A 13,932-nucleotide genomic window follows, 5' to 3' on the forward strand; every position below is an offset into this window, starting at 1 on the left:
AGGTGCAAAAGTGCAAAGGAGATATGGAAAATGCTTGAAGTCACTCATGAAGGCACTATAGATGTAAGAAGAGCAAGAAAACACACTATTGTATTTGAATACGAAGCATTTCAAATGAAGAATGTTGAAACCATCTCAGAACTTCAAACTAGATTCACTCATATAGTGAATCACTTGCTTGGTCTTGGAAAAACTTTTGAAGATGATGAGCTAAACATCAAGATCCTCAACTGTCTTACAAGAACTTGGGAATCGAGGATAACAACAATCAAGGAATCCAAGGACTTGGCAACTATGTCAATGGAAGCTCTCTTCAGAAAATTTCTTGCATATGAACATGAGTTGATTCAACAATCTCTTGTAGAAGATACAAAAAAGAAAAAGGGATTGCATTCAAGGTTAGTTCCACAAAGGAAGATCACAAAGAAATCTTTAATAATGATGAAGATGTGGAGAATTTAAGCTTGATGGTGAAAAATTTTGGAAAATTTCTCAAAAGGTCAAAAGACAAAAAGTTCTCTAAACCTTCAATGAAGGTGGAAAGCAACAACAACACCTTCACATGCTTCAAATGCGGGAAGCAAGACCACATCAAATCAGACTGTCCTATTTATCTTAGAAAACAACTTTTTGAAAAGAAAAGAAAAAGGATAGAAAATAGAAAAAGGCCTACATAGCTTGGGAAGACAATGCGTCATCATCCTCTGATTCTTCTAGTGAATAAGAAGTTGCAAATGTGTGCTTAATGACTAATTCAAAGGATGACTCCTCAACCATTGATGAAACTGACGTAAATTCTGAATTTAAAAAAGTTTTGGAAGCGTTTAATGAAATGCATGAAGAAGCACAAAGGCTTGTTGTTTCAAACAATAAGTTGAGAAGCGATCTAAAATGGCATATCACTAAATTGTCTGCATCACAAAGTGAGATTGATAAATTGAGGCAAGAAAATGATAAACTTGCTTTAAGTTATAAAGCCATTGGTTATGTTTGTGCTTCTACTTCTCTTAATATGTATGATTACAAATCTTTTCAAAATGAGTGTGAAAAGTTTAAAAAGGATTTTTATGAAAAGTTGCAAACTGATCTTTCATACCTTAAAGATCCTTTTAGAAAAATGAACAAAGGAAAGAGTCATCTTAGTCACTTACTCAATATGCAAAAGCATACTATCGATAAGATTGATTTGGGGGTATAACTAGCAAACTGACTTTTCCATGAAAACCAAGTTTCCAAAAAGGTGAACCCAAACAAGGTCTCTTAAAAGAAAAACATAGTGCATCCTAAGCCTAAAGCAAAGACTTGTCATAAATATAATTTATATTTTAAAAAATATATAAATAAATTAAATTTTTAAAAATAAGATGAGTTCCATGCGAATTTCCCCAAACAGTAGTACCCTCAAGTAGCGCCTTAAACTCTTCAGTGGGTTTATGAGTATAGCCTTCATACTTCTTCCACTTTGGAGTAGAATGTGGCTTTACTAGGTAAATGATGATCTCTTGAGGTTCTAGTGGCACCAAGTTTGCTTCATTTGCTTTATTCTAAGCATTCTTTTTTGCATTCAACAACGAAAAATTCTATCTTGCCCTCTTGAGAGATTCAGACTGACCATCTACTTATTCTTCAAAAGAAATTGTCCTAAGACAATGTGGGATGGTTGTTACTACAAGAACAAAGTGTGGACCATCCCACACGTTTTGTGTCAAGTGATAAGATGAATCAAGATCCTCAATATTTTTTTATTAAATACAAATAATTACAAGATTTAAAAGTTGCGTCTTATATGACATCAGATGAGTGCATTGTATTTGTGTTTGATAGATCAAATAAAACCAGATAGATTGATGCTAAGCCTTGATAAAATATTTAAGACATTATTTAATACTGTGTCTGATATTTGTTTTGCAAAAAATGTCTTCAAAACATTCTTCCTAAGATTTATCAAAGGCCAAAGAAGAGAATAATCAAAGACTTTAAAAGAACAATATCTTAAAATATGTGCTAGCTACACTTGTTGTGACAAACTACTCTGAGCAAAAGCACATTGACTTTGGTTGAAGTATGTCTCAAGAAAGCTAAAGAGAGTGACGTTTCAGCATGGGGAGGACATGCATTTAATGCTCCAATAGACACTTCTTCATATGCATCCTCTCAATGAAAAAAATGGAGTTGTTTAGAGACAACAAACACTTGCTAAAAAATTCCTATAAATATGAAACGTTTTGAAGAGTTAAAGACACAAACCAATATACTAATAATTGAAATTAGTTGTTCCCACTTCTCTAAGTCTTTCTTTGTAAATTCTTAAGTTGTAAAACTTTCAAAACACTATGTAAATCCTAAGAGAAAAAGACTAAATGGTGAATTTGTATATCGGTCTGCAAGACGATTAAGCTAGTCTATGTGCAAACAAACCTCAACAAATTTGTTGATTTGCTTTCGAGTTAAAAGTAGCTAGGTAGAGAAAGAATACTTGTGTTGTAAAGCTTAGGCATAAGTTGTGTTGTAAAAATCATAAGTGACAAGGAAAAATACTTGTAACTTTTGTGAAAGTTAGTAGAACTTGATATGTTATTAAGAACCGGACATAATCTTAGTAATAAAGATAAACCAATATAAAACTCTCTCATCTTATATCTTTATTGTCTTTTATTTCAATTGACTAGGGTTCAAATTTGATTTTGGATTTTGAAAAGGGTTTGTAACAATATCTACAATTATTGTCTAATCATATCTATTTGTGAAAATTTCTCCTTCTTTTTGGTAAAATATTATCAAACGATAGCTTTAGAAAAGGCGTACAAAAAATTTTAAAATCACAATTCAGTCTCTTTTTTTATGATATTTGTCTTTACACTTCGTTGTTAAGTTTGAATTTGATTTTGGGATGAAGAGGTGTATATAATGAATGTAGTATTGGGGAGGTATAAAGCCTTCCGTTTGGCATGGCCATGATGCACATTAATATTAGAGACAGAATTTACTTATACATACCAGCGTCGACAACCAAATTGATTGATATTTGTCTTAGTTATAAAAAAAAATTGTTTTACTTGTAATCTTACTATCTAAATTGATGTGTATAGTATCAATTTTAAGAACCAAATTAATTAATGTTTTACTCTAACAAATACCTTATTGGATTTTACATATTATGGTGTAATCAAAAGATTCTTCATAACTCTAGTAAATTTTTATTGCAGTTACATCCGACATTGTTCTTATATCATGAGCATGCAAATTTTTGTTTGGGGTGCCGTTGATTATTGCGTTTGTCATTTACAAATGGCGAAAAAGACATTTATCCATGTATGAAAGTATTGAAAACTATCTAGAACAAAACAACTTGATGCCTATTAGATACTCATACAAGGAAATTAAGAAGATGGGTGGGGGTTTCAAAGACAAGTTGGGCGAAGGAGGATATGGACATGTGTTCAAGGGAAAGTTGCGTAGTGGGCCTAGTGTGGCAATTAAAATATTGGGTAAATTAAAAGGTAATGGACAAGATTTTATCAATGAAGTTGCAACTATTGGAAGAATACATCATCAAAATGTAGTACAATTAATTGGATTTTGTGTTGAGGGATCAAAACGTGCTTTGCTTTGTGAATTTATGCCCAGTGGATCTCTCGATAAATTTATTTTTTCTAAAGATGGAAGTAAGCATTTAAGCTATGACAAAATATATAATATATCAATTGGAGTTGCTCGTGGGATTTCTTATCTCCACCATGGGTGTGAGATGCAGATTTTGCATTTTGATATCAAGCCCCACAACATCTTACTAGATGAAAATTTTATCCCAAAAATCTCTGACTTTGGATTGGCAAAGCTATATCCAATAGATAATAGCATTGTCACAATGACTGGAGTAAGAGGGACAATTGGGTACATGGCTCCAGAATTATTTTATAAAAATATTGGAGGAATATCCTATAAGGCTGATGTTTATAGTTTTGGAATGCTTTTGATGGAGATGGCAAGTAAAAGGAAAAACCTAAATCCTTATGCAGAGCGTTCAAGCCAACTATACTATCCTTTTTGGATTTATAATCATCTTGTAGAAGAGAAAGATATAGAAACGAAAGATGTCACAGAGGAGGAAAATAAAATAGCAAAGAAGATGATCATAGTTGCACTATGGTGCATACAATTGAAACCAAATGATCGTCCATCGATGAACAAGGTAGTGGAAATGCTTGAAGGAGACATTGAGAACCTAGAAATACCCCCAAAGCCTACTCTATATCCACATGAAACGACGATAAGGGATCAAAGAACACCAAACAATATCGAATGACTTCATTAGTTCTGATTTTTCCATGTAAATTGTAACTAACCTTCTGCTAGAGAATACTATTTGGAAATGCACAATAGCTTATTATTTGTATCCACTTTCTTGTCTTGAACACTTGTTCATTTATTGTTTATATCATTGGTAGTGAAGGAAAAATCCATAAATCTCTGGTGTTTAATCCCTTATCTTATTAGATGATAGGGAAAATCAGAAAATTAGTTGAATATATTCATATTTAATTTAATAAGTATAAGAGAATATTCTCTATGATTTTCTAATATTTAAATGGCTTGTGGTGGTTAAAAGTTGTTGATGATAATACTCCCTTAAAAATAAAAGTAGCTTCTAGTTAGTTTAAAATTTAAAATGCACATCAGTTAATTTTTGGAAGAAGAGAATGTGCCTAGAACATAGCAGTTACTAGAAGGTGGATCAATTCAATATGCAACTATAAGTCGATTATCAACAACCAATCAATTTTTAACAACTATCAGCTGATTTAAGCATTCAAGATCAATCGAGTGATGCCCAAACCATGTTCTAGGTGGTTATTAAGTGGAGAAAACATGGTTTAGTGGTAGATATGAGTTTGTAACCTATAAATAAGTTGTGTACATCAAATTTAACAACATACTAAATCCAAAACACAAGTCTATTTTATCTTGCATTTATTTTGCCTCTTTCCTTTATAGCTTTTTTTACAGTCTTCATTTAAAGCTTTTCTTTACAGTTTTTCCTTTATTGCTTTCATTTACATCCTTTCTGTAACATCCCAAATTTTCGTAAACTAGATTAAAAAGGATTGTTGTTTATAAATAAATAGAGTTTTAAAAAAATGATGAGATTTTGTAAATAAATAAATAAGGAGATATAATTGTTAATTAAAATAATGATTTGAGAAAAAATAAAAGGGTATTTTATTTATTTGTTTGATAGAGAATAAAATAAAGTTTGCTTTTATAAAATAATAAATAAATAAATAGAGTAAACCTAGCTATAAATAGCATTAGGTCAGTTTTCACACTGACGGTGCCTCTTCTTTTCCTCATTTTCGTTTTTTTCCTTCTCCTCTCAAAATCCTTTCTTTTTCTCGCAGCCCACCAAACCTGTCTCAGAAAAACAACGATCTCGGACTCGGTCACCGTTGGATCGTCGTGAAATTTTAGTACCATGTTTGCAACCCGATTCCAAGCATTCTCACCGTTGGGAATTTTGATATCATGTCTAAGCTAAGAGAAATTCCCCTCGCATTGTAGTCTTTCCTTTCCCGCAGAAACCTAGAGCTGTCTTGGTAAAACTACGATCCTGGTTTTTTTAACCGTTGGATTGTTGTGAATTTTGGATATGTTGTTTGAAATTCAATTGCGCACGCTTTGACCGTTGGGATTTGCGAGATAATGTTCGTGGAGGGAGCAAAAGGAATCGCATGAAGATAGTCCAAATGGAGGCTTTAATCCCTTCTCCGTTTCTCTGACGTTTGGTACTCTACCGGAGCAGTCGGAGGAAAAACTGAAGAAATTTTAGGGAACCGCTAGAGATGACGCTATCGCTATGGAAAGACACGTGAATCCGCTTAGAGGTAAGGGATGAGTTTATCGCAATTGGGGGTTAGAATGAACATGTGTAGGGATCCTTAGAGAACTAAATTTGGGTTTATTTTGGGATGTTTATTGGATTATAATTTTTTTTTTATGATTATGAATACAATATTATTGTGTTCTATGTACCAATTGACGTCCAGTTGAGAATTGATTGATAAACTTGAGTGCTCTTGATGTCTTTGTGTTAACCCATGATTTTGATTAATTGATTTTGATACAATTGTGAGAAACTATTTCAGAGGTTTTATATCTCATGTTGTGATAAAATCTTTTGTATAAATTGTTATGTTGAGGTTATGAAATGATGATTCAAACTGTGAGTATGTGATAAATTGAACATGTGACGGATGATGAAATACATGTGTATTGAGATGAGATGTGTGTATTGAGTTGTGAACTATGAACTGTGCAATCACACAATTGTAAGACCCTTTAAGGGCGACGAGTATTGTGATGGGATCCACTGTGGGAACCCGACGAGTTAAAATGATTTTGAAAACAATTGAGTAGATGTGTGTATTGCATAGTTCATAGGTAAAGTGTATATGATTCATGAGGTGTGATAACATGTTAAATTGAGATTATACCATTGTGATTGGGATTAAGTGTATGTGATAAATTGAGTATATATATGATTGAGATATATATGTGCATTGAGTTGTGAACTATGAATTGTACAATCACACGATCATAAGTCCCTTCAAGGGCGACGAGTTGATGCTAAGTCCCTTTTTGGGCGACGAGTTAATGATAAGACCCTTAAAGGGCGACGAGTTAAAATTATTTTGAGAACAATTGAGGAGTCGTGTGTTTTGTACAGTTCATAGATAGAGTCTGTGTGCTAAAATATTTTCTGGGTTGGACCTAAATCAGGAGGGAGAGGCCCTGACGGACTCTTCGGAGTGTAGGCCTTTGGGGTCACACGGTTTGAGTGTTCCTTTAAGCCTATGTTGATCCCATATGGTTGGAGCATTCTCGCAAAACACTGTGACCCTGACTGGTCTCCCTATGATATTACCTAGTGAGAGTGACTTGACTTGCTAGTGTGTGGTTTGTCTTGTCATGTACTCCTAGGTGCCCGACGAGATTTTTCACTGACATGGTACCACATTGCATATAGGCTTGAGTCTTAGCATAATTGTTGCATACGCTTGCTAATTGTTTATTATGAAATTGATGTGTTATTATGTCTTGATCGGAGTGTGTGGTTCCTGCGTATTGTGATTGATGATTGAAAAGTGTGATTGATGAATGACAAGGTGATGAAATAGTGTGAGATATGCTAAGTAAATTGTATTTGGCTACTATATGTTGTGTTGTTTCTCTCTAGTAGTTAGAAATGTGATAACTCACTCCTGGTTTGCTGTTTGTGTTTGGACCTTGTGATGATCTTGAACTTTGTGTTCGGGGGAGCAGATGAATAGGTGGATGACTATGAAGAACCTCATGCTAGAGGACACGGGAACACCACGCTCTGATAGGATGTGACATTAGGATATAGGTTCTATATTAATTGTATGAAACTTAGATGGCCTTCTTTGAGCCAAGATGACTTTATTATTTATTTGGACAAGTTTGAATATGATGTAGAAGAAAGTGAATGTGAGCCTGTTACCCATTTGAAAGGCTTGTATTTTAAAATGTTTTAAAAGTACTTTTAATTAATATTTGAATTTTTACTCCTTTATTAATATATATTTGAGGGGTAGAGGGTGTCACACTTTCAACCTTTACCTTTAACGCAAAATCCTATCTTTATTCTTTTTTATTCACTTACACCAAGTGTTTTTTGGAGTAGTTTGAAAACCCATTATTGAAAAGCAAATTTCCCTTCTTAGTATCAATCACTTGACATTATTTTGGAATTATGTTAAAGCAATTAGCCGATCTAAACAATTGATTTTCACGCGACAACATACACTTATATACTTTTATACTACTTGAACTTGGCACAACTACCCAAGGAATGTCCGACCAAGATAACATCTTGGTAAGCCAAATAGGAACTCAACTGTTGTAAATAAGAAAAGGAGAAAACGTCATCTTCGTGATCCTCCTTGTCATTAATGGTGCTTAATAATCTAAATAGGCCTATGTGAAGAAGATGATTGAACTCACAAACCAAGGAGGGGGTGAATTGGTTTTCAAAACAAAATGAACTTTTAAAGCCATAGTTTTAAAAAAACTTATTTTATGCGGATCATATCACAAAAATTTGATAAGTCCATACTTAATCAATATTGAATCAATAATTAAAGTTCTTTCTTTCTAAAAGATATTATCTTTAACCTTGAGTAAACTGAGAAGATCATAATGAGAAAGAAAGATAAGATCAAGAGAAGAGGTACACCACTTTTTATACTGGTTTACTCTCTCTATCTCTAGAGAAGCTAATTAAGTTATCTAATCCAAACTTGAATTAGGTTTCATCTTTCATCTGCTTGACTTGGAGTTCAAGGAAGAAGTTCAACTCTCCCCTCATAGACATCTCAAATTCGTTCTGCATACAATTGGAAAATTCCTTACATAAAATTTCATTAGTAGCACCGAATATACTATCATCAACATATATTTGAACAATTAACAACTCACTATTTACTTTCTTAATAAACAATGTTTTGTCAACTTGGCCTCTTGTAAAAAATGGCTCAACTAGAAAATTGCTTAATCTCTCGTACCATGACCTTGATGCTTGTTTCAAACCATATAAAGCCTTTTTCAGCCTATAGACATTATTAGGATGTTTGTAGTCCACGAAACCTGGTGGTTGGTCTCCATACACTTCTTCTTCAATGAGAGCATTGAGGAAGGTGCTCTTCATATCCATTTGGAATAGTATGAAATCCATGATAAATGCAAACACAAACAGCAGTCTTATGGCTTCTAACCTTGCAACTAGAGCTTAGGTTTCATCATAGTCGATTCCTTCTTCTTGGTTGTACCCTTTTGCAACCAATCTAGCTTTATTTCTTACTATGATGTCTAACTCGTCAAGTTTATTTCAAAACACCCACTTGGTTCTGATTGACTTGTGAGAGGTAGGTTTATGAACTAAGTTCCACACTTCATTTCTCTTAAACTGATTTAGTTCTTCATGCATTTGTCATCAACCAGTGTTCATCACACAAGGCTTCATCAATATCTCTTGGTTTAACCTGAGAAACAAAAGCCATGCTGTTACACAAAACCCTGAGTCTAGAGCGAGTAAAGACACCCTTTAATATTTCTCCAATTATGTTATCCAAGGAGAGGTCTTTTTGAATTCTTCCATTCTCTAGGAAAGTCTTTAGGAGTTATGGTTGAGATCTCTTTGCTTTGATCAAGTTCTTCATATTTGATATCATCTTCAAGAGCAAAATCCTTTTCCTGAAGACCTGCATCTTATTCTTCCAAAGAATTATCTTGAACAATAGAGTTAGTGTCATCACATACTACATGAACAAATTCTTCCACACTTAGAGTTCTTCTATTGAATACTTTATATGCTTTACTATACAATGAGTAACCAAGAAAAATAGCCTCATCGGCCTTTGCATCAAATTTTCCAAGAGAGTTTATACCATTATTCAAAACATAACATTTGCAACCAAAAACTCTTAGGTAAGATATATTTGGTTTTCTTCCTTTATAAAGTTCATAAGGAGTTTTCTTTAGAATAGATCTAATAAGTACTCTGTTCAAAGTGTAGCACATAGTATGTACAACATCAGCCCAAAAGTACTTAGGTAACTTTGTTTCATTTAGAAGGGTTCTTGCTCCTTCTTCAAGGGATCTATTTTTACTCTCCATATCATCATTCTATTGAGGTGTTCTTGGGACTGAAAAATTGTGGTGAATTAAGTTTTCTTCACAAAATTTTTCAAAAGACTCATTTTGAAATTCACCTCCATGATCACTTCTAAATGAAACAATGTTGAGACCTTTTTTCCTTTTGAATAATCTTGGCAAGTTCCCAAAAAGAATCAAAAGCTTCATTTTTGGTTTTCAAAAACAAAGTCCATGTGAACCTTGAATAATCATCTACTATAACTAGGCCATAGTAATTACCACCCAAACTCATAGTTCTGAGGGACCAAATAAGTCTATTTGAAGTAGTTCAAGGGATTTTGAAGTAGAAACAACATTTTTACTTTGAAAAGAGTTTTTAACTTGCTTCCCTTTTTGACAAGTTTCACACAATTTATTTTTCTCAAACTTGAGTTTTGGAAGACCAATTATTAAGTCTTTTCTAACCAAATGATTGAGATGATGCATGTTTATGTGTGCGGTCCTACGATGCCATAACCAAGTATCATCAATCTTATTTACCAAACAACTAAACTCATGAAATGATGCATGTTCAATGTTTAACATATAGATATTACCTATCCTTTTGCCAATATGGACAACCTCACTAGACATAGTTTCACTAATAAGACAACAATTCTTTTTTAATTCAATTTTGAAGCCCTTGTCACAAAGTTGACTAATGCTCAAGAGGTTGTGCTTTAGTCCATCAACATATAGAAAATTCTTTACTTGTGTCTTGTATTGATTTCCAATGTTTCCTTCTCCCGTAATTTTCCCTTTATTATTGTCTCCAAAAGTGACATATCCTCCTTCTTTTGACACAAAGTCAATAAGTTTGGACTTGTCACCCGTCATGTGCCTAGAGCAGCCACTATCCAAGTACAATAGTGAGTCCCTTGCTTTTAGGCACACCTACAAGACAAAATCAATTAGACAGAGGTGGTACCCAATTTAAGTTGGGTCCAATGGGGTTAATTTTCACAAATAAATCTTTTGGAATCCAAACATGTTTGCCTCTTGGAACGTCAAATCTCCTAATTATGGGATGTATGTCATATTTTCATGCAATAATGACAGGTCTTTACATTTGACTTAGAATTCACTATGTTCTTCTTTTTGGAGACCTTGTTTGGGTTCACCCCTTTTGTGTATACAAACTTGGATTTCTTGGAAAAGGTAGTTTGTTTATTATACCCCAAACCAGCCTTATCAGTAGTATGTTTTTGCATGTTGAGCATGTGATTAAGATCACTCCTTCCTTTGTTCAATTTTCTAAAAAGATCTTTAAGATATGAAAGCTCAGTTTGCAACTTCATACGTTCAGCATAGTGATCCTTTTTGAAATTTTCAAATTCACTTTAAAAGACTTGTAATCATTCATGTTGAGAGAAGTAGAGGTACAAACACAACTAGTGGCTTCATAGCTTGAAACAATTTTTTCATTTTCTTTCTTCAATTTGTCCAACTCACTTTGTGTTGAAGCCAATTTAGCTACATGCAATTTTATATTGCTTTTAAGCTTTATGTTAAAAAAACCAAGCTTTTGATCTTCTTCATGCATTTCATTAAATGCTTCCAAAACTTCTTCAAATTCAGAATTTACCTCAGTTTCTTCAATGGTTGACGAGTCATCCATTGACTTTGTCATCAAGCATATATTTGTAACTTCTTCATCACTAGAAGAGTCAGAGGATGTAAACACATTGTCTTTCCAAGCTATGTAGGTCTTTTTCTGTTTTTTGTCCTTCTTTCCTTTCTTTTCACCGACTTATTTTCTAAGGTAGATAGCACATTCAGATTTGATATGACCTTGCTTACCATATTTGAAGCATGTGAAGGTGTTCCACTGCCATTTTTCTTCTATAAATAGAGGGCTTTGCAAATGGAGGAATGCATCAAGGAGAAGCAAAACAAAGCTTCTGGGTAGTTGTGAGAAAATAATGAGAGGAAAAATAGAGTGTTGAGTAAATCATAAGAATGTGGAAAAAAAAATATACTAGGGTGTATATCAACTCTAACTTTTTGATACTATAAAAATCCAATATTTGAATAGGAGCAAGGTTTCAGGGGAAACACTATATTATATCTCTTGTGTGTGAAAAAGAGTGAGAAAATATTATTATATTCTTTAATATAGTGGAATATTTTTCGGAGTTTTTCCTGTGATTTTTTCCTCGATATTGGAGGGTTTTCCACGTTAAATATTGGTGTTCATTTTTTTTAGTTACCAATGTTTATTTTATTGCTTCCACTATGCCGCGATTCCCAATTTTAATTTACATTCATGTTTCGCTTGTTGGGTCCAACAAGTGGTATCAGAGCTCTAGTTGGGGCTCAATATTATTTAAATTAAAATGTAGGAGAATATTGGTACTATGATCAAGCTCACTTCCATAATTTACTCCACTTGGAAGCAAAAAATGAAGGATATAATTTTCTGCAAAGATATGTATGATCCTATGGAAATGGGAGATGCAAAGCAAGACAATGTGACGACTGTCGACTAGAAAAAGTCGCATCAAAAGGAAATTAATTTACTTAGGCAATGGGGTGAATCTCAGTGTATTCCACCATGTGGCCACAAAGAAGAATGCCCAAACTCTCTAGAAACATATTGAAAAGATGTATCAAAGAAAGACTGTACAAAACAAAACTTTTGTCATTAGAAAGTTGGTGAATTTAAAGTACCAAGAGGGAAGATTAGCTGCGAAAAACTTGAGTGACTTCCAAGACTTGGTAAACCAACTGGTTACCGTGAAGCTGGTGTTGGAAGACGAATTACGAGCATTATCGCTTTTGAGTTCTTTGTCAAAAAGCTGGGAAACCTTGGTGGTGTCATTAAGCAACTTTGCTCCTGACGGACAACTTACTTTATCTAAGGTGAAAGATAGTATGTTAAATGAAGAAAATAGAAGAAAAGACCTAGGATTAAGTAGTTCCCAAGCCCTTGTCATTGAGAATAAAGGGAGGAGTAAGAGCATAGGACAATTAAGTAAAGCCAACGATAGATCACAATCTCAGCCTCAAAGAAAGTTAAAGTGTTATCGTTATAATGAAGAAGGACACCTCAAAAGAAATTGTAAAGCTTGGAAGAACAAGGAGAAGAAAGATTAGAGGAACCAAAGATTTGATGAAGATGAAAATACAGAGATTCATGTTGCAGATTCATGCGTTGAATGGGTCATTGAAAAAGAAGAAGTGGTGTTGCTCTCTATTGAAGAAGAAGAGTGTCATGTTGCAGATTCATGTGTTGAATGGGTGATTGACTCAGCAACATCTTATCACGCCACTTCCAACAAGAAATTCTTTACTACGTATAATGCAGTGGACTTTGGAAAAGTAAAGATGGGAAATACTAGCATTGCAAACACTGTTGGAATTGGTGATGTGTGCACTCAAACCCATATTGGCTGGACACTAACACTGAAGGATGTGCGGCATCTGCCAAATTTGCATTTGAATCTTATTTTTGTGCATGCTTTGGATTTAGATAGATATTGCAATAGCTTTGGTGATGGAAAATAGAAGCTTACCAAAGGTTCATTGATGGTTGCGAAGGGCACAATGTATTTGATGATGTACAAAACTCAAGTCAAGTTGATCAGATATGGACTGAATGCAGTTGAGGATGATGCTTTGTTGGATCTGAGCCATAGAAGACTGGCTTACTTAAGTGAAAAGGGATTGCCAATTTTGTCATGGAAGTCCCTCATTCCATCTAACAAAGGTCCAAAATTGAGTCTTTGTGATTATTGTTTATTTGGCAAGCATCATAGAGTATCTTTTAAGAAAACTTCAAAGTTGAAGGAGAATGTTCTGGATATAGTTTATTCTAATGTGCGTGGACCCATGGAAGTGGAGACTCTTGGTGGTAGCAAATACTTTGTGACATTTATTGATGATGTTTCATGAAAAGTGTGGGTGTACTTTCTTGAGCACGAAGGACCATATTTTTCAATACTTCAAAAGGTTTCATGCGATGGTGGAGCGAGCAGCTGATAAACCTCTGAAGTGTCTTCATACGGATAATATGGGTGAGTATACTACCCATGAATTTAAGAATTATTGTTCTAAGCATGGGATAAAACATGAGAAGAAGGTACCTGGAACCCCACAATATAATGGTATGGCCGAAAAAATCAACAAAACCATTATGGAAAAAGTCAGATGTATGCTCAAAATAGGTAAATTGTTTTTAATGCCCAACAAGAAAATGCAAATATTAATGAATTAATGTTC

The 13,932-nt window shown here is 33.8% G+C and overlaps 1 protein-coding gene across 1 annotated transcript; it reads left to right on the plus strand.

Annotated features, from left to right (window-relative positions):
• The first annotated feature begins 30 nt into the window (after positions 1 to 30).
• On the plus strand, positions 31 to 4,306 carry LOC100781031 (rust resistance kinase Lr10). Its single transcript, XM_041007924.1, has 3 exons — positions 31 to 398; positions 500 to 603; positions 3,237 to 4,306. Exons 1-3 carry the CDS (start codon positions 31 to 33, stop codon positions 4,304 to 4,306), a joined length of 1,542 nt encoding a protein of 513 aa, XP_040863858.1.
• Positions 4,307 to 13,932: the final 9,626 nt, after the last annotated feature.

This window comes from Glycine max, chromosome 13 (assembly GCF_000004515.6).
Source record: "Glycine max cultivar Williams 82 chromosome 13, Glycine_max_v4.0, whole genome shotgun sequence".
Lineage (NCBI taxonomy): Eukaryota > Viridiplantae > Streptophyta > Magnoliopsida > Fabales > Fabaceae > Glycine > Glycine max.

What these genes read in the sequence shown, in the direction of transcription:
- LOC100781031 (XM_041007924.1), top strand. Translation starts at nt 31, where the DNA reads ATGCTTGAAGTCACTCATGAAGGCACTATAGATGTAAGAAGAGCAAGA. An exon ending in AAAAAGGGATTGCATTCAAG is followed by an intron (nt 399 to 499) that starts GTTAGTTCCACA and finishes ATTTCTCAAAAG; the next exon opens with GTCAAAAGACAAAAAGTTCT. An exon ending in AGACCACATCAAATCAGACT is followed by an intron (nt 604 to 3,236) that starts GTCCTATTTATC and finishes TTATATCATGAG; the next exon opens with CATGCAAATTTTTGTTTGGG.